At 38.2% G+C, this 7,855-nt stretch overlaps 1 protein-coding gene across 1 annotated transcript; it reads right to left on the reverse strand.

The window, feature by feature from the left end:
- Positions 1-1,406: 1,406 nt before the first annotated feature.
- LOC114462633 (zinc finger protein Dzip1-like) lies at positions 1,407-7,632 on the reverse strand. Its single transcript, XM_028445627.1, has 6 exons — positions 7,527-7,632; positions 4,740-6,112; positions 3,126-3,193; positions 2,989-3,040; positions 2,707-2,824; positions 1,407-1,626 (listed from the first exon to the last, which is right to left on the reverse strand). The coding sequence occupies exons 1-6, from the start codon at positions 7,539-7,541 to the stop codon at positions 1,552-1,554; spliced, it is 1,701 nt and encodes a 566-aa protein (XP_028301428.1). The 5' UTR covers positions 7,542-7,632; the 3' UTR covers positions 1,407-1,551.
- Positions 7,633-7,855: the final 223 nt, after the last annotated feature.

Below are 7,855 nucleotides of genomic sequence, written 5' to 3' on the forward strand. Positions count from 1 at the left end.
AAGGGAAATCGCTACCCTGCCTTTGGACGTAACCGTGCTATGTTCATCCAATACGTACGCACAGTGCATAGTGAATACAAAACAAATATCACGTGGCCGCATCTAGTGGGCGGGATTACACTACAGGTTGGATGACAGCGATGGAGAGGATAAATACATTTTCACAACTTTCTTTTGAAGAAAAGCGACAGCTTTTAAAAGATGGGAGACCAACACCTGAGCAACCAGACCTTCAGCAAAAGAAAGGTCAGAAAAGTGTGCGGACTTTCCAAAGTGAATGGTACAGACGGAAGGAATGGATGCGCCTCACGGAACCGGCAGTTCTGCTTCCCGTGTTTGCTGTTTGGCGGCCGTGGCATCACCGACAAGGTCTAGTCTGTTGAAGTTGGTGTTGACCATTCCAGCCAACTCCAGAAAACAATCACCAGTAATAAATATTATCTCCCTGGTAAAGACAGTAGCTCTAACAACTGGTAAAATGATAAACTGATGATATTACAGCCTGTGAAGGCTGGATAGGGGACGCACTTACTCTGCTTCTGGGTCCTAGTGCCAGCCGAGCGGTGAAGCCAGTTCCGTTTACCGTGTTTACTGAGGTCCGTGTGTGTTTAATAAGTCCGTGTGTGTCCGTTTGAAAGTCTGCATGTTTATGCATCTGTCCATCCACTCTTTTCATTATATCCATGTCTTTTAAGGCTTTATTACATAATGTCGGCTGTAGTCCGGGCCGCCGCCATCTTGGTTTATGTCGTCACCAGCGCGTCATCGCCGCAGAGTTGCACTCGCCCAGAATGACTTAAATAACTGTAAAGAGGTCTTATATTAGTCTATTTTCTTTTTAAAGTGGTGTTTTTTTTGTGTCTTTAGACTCCAATTACATGTATGTATATAATATGTTCCCCACAATATAAACAGGTTCACAATATAATTATTTTTTATAGTTTCTGTTTCCACTGTATCCAGAATAATAATAATTCTCAACAAGAACTATTGATTAATTTGTTACATGACTTTTCCAGGGTTTGAGTTTGTTTTAGTTTCACATCTACCTGTAGCTCTATGTTTTTTACACTGATGACAACTTGTTTGTAGTTTTATTTCAGAAAGTTTCACTTTTACAGTTACAGCTGGAAACCTTTGTTAATTGAATATCCTTTGGTTGTGACAGCAACCAAATTAAACTATATCAACTAAGTGAATTAATAAAAATGGCCTGTGTAAAGGCTTTTTCAAACAAAAAAATTATCTTGTGAACTCTGTGACCTGTTGACCTGCACAACTCAAAGAATCAGAATCAAGAATCATTATTTATTGGCAGAAATGCTTTTAAACACTTGCTGTACATTCAGCTGACATAAAAATCTTGTTTTCAAATATGTAGAATAATTGTGAATTTATCAGTCTTGGTCTTGGTCTCGGTGCATTCTGGTCTCGGGCAAGTCTTGGTCTTGGATAGTGTGGTCTTGAACACAACACTAGTTTGAGGGAGTTTGTTGTGTCTCTGCAACATCTCCTGATTGGCTGTAGGGTTTCTTATGTTTCTAATGGCATCTATGTTTCACTGACGTCGTTGAGGGAAGTCAGGCTGCCTTTCATGGTGCCGTCTGTCTTTACGTCAGATGTGACCTGGAACATCAGAACAAGAACATGACACACATATAAAGGAACCCTCAACCCAAATGACAAAGACAACTCAACTGGAAGACTATGATATATAACCTTTACTGCTGCATGGAAAGTTTGGCCTATGGATTGGACCAGTAGTTCCCAAACTTTTCCCAGTCCCGTACCCCATCAGATATTTAACCTGAAGCCCTGTGCCCCCTACTCCTGCACACTTAAACATAATAATGTAATCTCAGATAAAATGTGTAATTTGCTCCATTTATATTCGTTTCAAATTCTGGATTTTAATTCACATACCCCCTATGACACTTGTATCAAACTCAAGGAAGGACCAAGGGCCATATCTGGCCCTTTATAGCATCTAATTCAGCCCGCAGGAGAAAGTAAAAATGACAGAGGAAACATGAATCATTGTGAAAATGAAACTCAACAATATTTGCAGGGCTCACAGTTTTCTCGCTGCCTATATCACATGATTGCAGTCATCTTTAAAGTGAAACTCAAAATTTGTACAAAATCCTTACATTTTCCTCAAATTATGACATAATTTCTCTAAATTAATTAGAAATTGGTCACAAAATCAAGCAAAATTAAAGTGAAGATCCTGTTGGGACTGATATCACATCACTTATTGCTTGGATAATATAGTTTTTTTTAAAACATATTTTGTATTTAATGTATACGTAGAGGAGGAAACTAGGGCACAATAATGTTGAAATTAACGTTTGCAGTCTTACATTTATATTTATTATGTAGCCTAAAAACTAAATGTACTGTTACAGAACATATGTCCAGGTTTAAAATCTCAGAGAAAAGAATCATAAAGGCATAAAGCTCTGTGAGTTACTTCACTGCTTTATGTCCACATACAGGACAGTTAAAAAACATAATCCAATAAAAAATAAAACGGTCATTTTTATGCTTTTTTTTCAAAAGTTCTGGGACACTTTGAGCCAATTCGATTCAGCTGTGGATTTAAGCGACAAAATGCACTCCACTTTGTAAGGCCCATTAAAGCATGTTTTTAAGAAAATATTTGTTAAGAATTAAAAGGAAAAACTGAAGGATGTGACTGCTGACCTGACTGGAGGACATTTCTGTAGAACGTTCCTCACTCTCTGATGATGATTCACATTCTTCTGCAGTGCTCCTCTTCCGACGACGAAAAACATTCAATACTCTCCTGCAACTCTGTGAACTGAACCCACACAACAAACAGGCTTTCACTCGTCTACCATCTACACCAGGGCTGTCAGACTCATTTCAGTTCAAAGGCCACATTTGGACCAGTTTGATCTGATGTGGGCCGAACCACACAACTCCAAGCATTTGTTAAGAAACATTTTTGAAAATTTTTCTTACATCTTTTGTCCCAAGATCTTCATTTTTCTCACCAATTTGTTCTTTTTCTTTACTGCAACCGAACAGAGGAGATTAATAATGTGATCATAACAACAATAAGGATGAAAGAGGACTGTTTAGGTAAACAAGCGGCCAACCTTTTCCTTGCTCTTCTACCTCTTCCATCTCAGGATCCGATTCCTCAATGAAGCTCAACGGAGGCTTCCTGATCAGGGACAGAATTCAAAGAGATTTTTAGGAAGAATTAAATCTCAATCACCAAATATTCCATTTGATTTATTTGTGTAGATTATCGACTTTCAACCACAATTTTCTCAGGTGAACAACTAAATATAGAAATATTAAACACAGGCTGCTTTGTAAACAAAGGTAAACTTGAATCTGGAATTTTGTGTTGAAAGAATAAAAAGTGGTGATGTCATTTCCTTAAGTCGTAGGTTATTACTTGGCGCATTCACGATCGGGCATCCTGATAGCCTGAATATTTGTTCTAATTCCTTCATTCTTCATTCTAAAAGTAGCAACGTAGATTACAGAGTGTAGATTGTACTTAAGTGTGAGTAAAATTACACTTACACTTGGGAAAAAATACTCAATGTACAATTACCCAAAAAATCTAATTAAAACAGTGACTTTCAGTATTTGTATTTTATTTGATTATAAATAAAGTTATTATTTTCAAAATAATGAAACTGATAGATTATATTGCGCTCTAATAGCATTTTTTTTTTTTTTTTTGGTAAAATGATCAGATTTGGGTAAATTCTACCTTCTCCACACAATTATTTCAATTACACTGAGAAACATAGTGTTGACTAAAATTGTATAAATCTTAAAGAATCAACCACATCAGACTAACATCTAACCTGAAGTGTGTACATAACTTTACGAGGTTTCAATCATTAATTTATTTTAGTGTGATATGTATTGCTTTAACTGAGGTAAAAAAAAAAAAAAAAAATCATCATATCCATATGTGTCTACAGGGTCTCTGTTGTGAAGTTGTTTTCAGCACACACAGGGGGGCAGACGTCACCTGCTCAGTAGCTGATTCTCTTCCACAGAGACTTTAAATGCTTTCAGTCCAGTTTTCACACTGTCAAAAAGCACATCTTTGTTTTGCTCCACCTCTGATGTGAGGATGCCGATTTTCACCTTGGAAATGCTTCTTTTCTTGCTTGACCTCAGTGGGCGGGGCCTCCGCTAATATTAAAATTTACCATTTAGATTTACCATTTAGCATCTGGATTTAATATTTAACATCTAGATAAAGATTTAACATTTAGATTTAGGTTTAACATTTAGATTTATAATTTTACAGGCGGAACAGGAGGGCATAACACGTAAATATTGATCGAATTCAGCCGCCGCATTTACCAACACCCGATCATTTGTACGCTGGGATTGGTCAGATAGGAATGTTTCATGAATCACGCACTGGTCCTGTCGTACGACCACATTTGCACTCAGATTTGCACCATTTTTACGCAAGGTTGATAAATGAGGGCCACTGAGTGCAAATTTAATTCAGCTGAGCCAATTCTACACATGCCTTTCTTTTTTTAAACGGTGCAACAACATTTTTGCACAGAACAAAATTGGCGATAAATAATCATATGTATTTTTAGTTGTAATAAATCATAATCCGAGTTTATGGTATCATGATCTGCTTGGAATTTACATTTGTGATTCACGTGTGTTTTCTGATGTGTATGTACAGCTTTCTTTTCTTCATTTTTTTCTGATCTTACTTTTCTGTAAGGCTCCCAGAAGTTTCCGTTCTCTGACTCTCCACCGGCCTGACGAGCGTCAGTGTCACCTCCTCCCTGAGCTCAGGCTTGGGTGTTGTCTGCGCTGGACTCTTTTCAGATATGGTGTTTGAATCCTCTGGCAGCTCCTGTATAGGATCCAAGATTGGAACTGACACTGGCCTCATCGTGGAAACTCTCTTCAGTTTGGGCTCTGGTGCAGGTAAACTCTTGGTGACTGGTATTTCTTCTTCTTCTGCTTCTGATTCTTCTTTTTGTTCTTCTTCTTCTTTGATGGGTGGGTTTAAATAAATGCTCTTTATCTGTTCCCTCTGAGCTTGGATGATGAGCTTCTTCTTCCGCAGAATCCGGGACATCTTGTGGTTCTCAGACTGGTACGTCTGCATTTTGCTCAGCTCATCCATCAGCCTGTCAGTCTCAGATTTGTGCTGAGCTTTGACTCCCTGCAACCTGGATTTCCATTTTTGACTATGTTTCTTCTTTTGCTGCTCCAACATCTGGATTGTCTGGCTCTGGATCTCCTTGTAGATGTCTCTCTGCTGCTGCGAGTCCACAGGCTTGACAAGTATCTCCTGCCTGACAAGTTGATTCTGACTGACTTTGTCCAGAGCATGGAGGTTTTGGTTGTTGAGGGACTCCATCTCCCTGAGCAAGCTATTTTTGGTGTCGTCGAGCTTGCGATCGAACTGGGCCATCGCCTCGTCGTTGACACGAGTCGCTCTCAGCAGGTCTTTCTGTGACTGCTGCTTCATTTTCAGAAATGTTTTGGCTTCAATGGTCTGCCGCTGCTCATTGATCTGCTCCTTTAGTCTATTGAGCTCTGATTTGAGGCTGATGTTCTCTGATTTGAGGCAGATGTTCTCTGATTTGAGGCTGATGTTCTCTGTTTTGAGGCTGTTGACCAGAGATGTATTGTTTGTCATGGGCTTCAGCGCGATGTCATGCTCCTCCTGGTTTTTCAGCTGCCCGAGCAGCTGCTTGTGCTCCCTATCGGCCGCAGTCAGCCACTCCTCGACAGCGACCAGGTTGTGGGTGAGGACCTCCTGGGAGTACAAGAGCCACTCCAGGGAGAGCTGAGCCAGCCTCAGCAGCTTCACTAAGGAGGGATCAATGGGGTTTCTGCAGCGGACGCAGCACTCGCCCTCCAGGCTGCAGAAGGTCACCATGCTGATGTGCTCCTGCAGCATGTCCACGTCCACCTGGCTCACCACCAGGTCCACGTCCACCGCGATGATCCGCCTCCAGTCCACGCTCTCCCGGCGCAGGTGGAATTTGAATGGAGTCATGACTGGTGCTGGTGCAGGGCTCCTACGGGTGTCACCACCATAGGGATATTGAACTCCTTCTAGGAAAAGCTGAAAGGGAAACAGCAGATATGAATCCCCATGTTATGGGACAGCGACTGTAAAGTTGTGCAAGTTAAATTAAACAGCAACTTTTCGTAACACTGAGCAGCAAAACATTTTTTCTTTTTTGTTACTTTTGACCAGATTTACAGCAACATTTGGAAAATTTGTGATAATTTTCTTCTCGTAAAAATATAATGTCAATGGTAAATCGAAATCTAGATGCTTAATGTTAAATTTAAATCTAAATGTTAAATCTGAATGTAAAATTTAAATGTTATGGGTCAAACTCAATATTTAACTAATAAGTTTAAATTAAGCGTTCAATATTTAGATTTAACATTTCGAATTAACATTTAGATTCAACATTTAGATGTAAGATTTAGATGTAACATTTATATTTACCATTCAGCATCTCGATTTAACATTTAGCATCTGGATTAAAATTTAACCTTTAGATTTAAATGTAACATTTAGATTTAATATTTCACATGTAGTTTTAGATTTTTACAAGAAAAAATATCAAATTTCACAAGTATTGCTCTAAATCTGGTCAAATAAATACATTCACAAAAGTTTTCTTTCAATGTTGTTTGTTGCTAAATGTTGCCAAAAGCTGCTCTTTGCCATCAGCGCCCCATAACATGTGAGAACAAAAACAGACAAAGATCACATGGACACACTGCACTGCTCATCGCTTTATTTCATGTTTGAAAGGCTTCATTTTTTCCCGTGTATAGATTTGAGATTTATATAATTATATTTTCATATTAAATAATTGTAATTATTAAAAAACTTTGTCATTTAGTGTTTGAATAGTTTATCATTTTAACTTCCACTCTGATGTAACTTAAGAGTTTTGTTTTGGGTTTCCGTCTTATTTTGTACAATTTTAAAGACCTTTTTTATTTTTATTTTTTCATTGTTTGCCTAGTTTGTGGGTGTTTACTAAATTTGCACTTGTTAACTTGTAAATAAAACATGACAACCAATGAAAACTCAAGATTTTGTTCATATCCTGCATGTTAAAGTGCATCTTTGTGTGTAAACATTAACAAGTATCAAGAACAGTCCTTACTAGTTAGCTATTTTGGGTCTATTGTGAATTTACAAGTCAATTGGTGATGCTTTATAATTGTATCAGATGCTAAAGGGGCTGAAAAGGGCACACATTCATGTTTGGATCTATTTGTGACTGCAATTTATTTATATATTTGTTATTTTATAATACCAGTGCAGTGCCATAGGAAGTATGTCTATAGAAAGGTGGGAGGTTAAGTAGCTTTTTCATGGATGGTTTAAAAGCTTTAATTTCTCTTTAATTTAGAATAAAAGTAAAATCCTCTTTCAACAGACCTTGTAAACACTCAATTCCTAATGCAATTTTAATTCTGAAACACACACACGATTCATTATAACTTACCTTAGGTACAAACATTGCTCACTGAGGACTCCTGCTCAATATTTAAGGTGTGTGTTAAAAATTATAGACCTACTTCAGTCGTTTCTAAAAGCTCTTTGTGCTGTCTCTAGATTCTACATGGCTTTCAAGTTCTGGAAGCCATTACCTTAACGACCCGTCAACAATGAGCTGTTCTAACTAATCCTGAGTTACCATGACTACCTGTCAACAATGAGCTGTTCTAACTTATCCTGAGTTACCATGACTACCTGTCAACAATGAGCTGTTCTAACTATAGTTGCAAGATACCCACAGTGCCAAATTGTAACAACCTACTACCTACAATACTA

This window comes from Gouania willdenowi, chromosome 4, assembly GCF_900634775.1.
Source record: "Gouania willdenowi chromosome 4, fGouWil2.1, whole genome shotgun sequence".
NCBI classification, from domain to species: Eukaryota; Metazoa; Chordata; class Actinopteri; order Blenniiformes; family Gobiesocidae; genus Gouania; species Gouania willdenowi.

Bases quoted from the DNA above. Each gene is read 5' to 3' on its own strand.
- LOC114462633 (XM_028445627.1), bottom strand. The intron at 3,041-3,125 runs GTTGGCCGCTTG...GTTCGGTTGCAG, and splicing joins GGTAGAAGAGCAAGGAAAAG to TAAAGAAAAAGAACAAATTG. The intron at 2,825-2,988 runs GTAAGAAAAATT...GTGTGGGTTCAG, and splicing joins AAGATCTTGGGACAAAAGAT to TTCACAGAGTTGCAGGAGAG.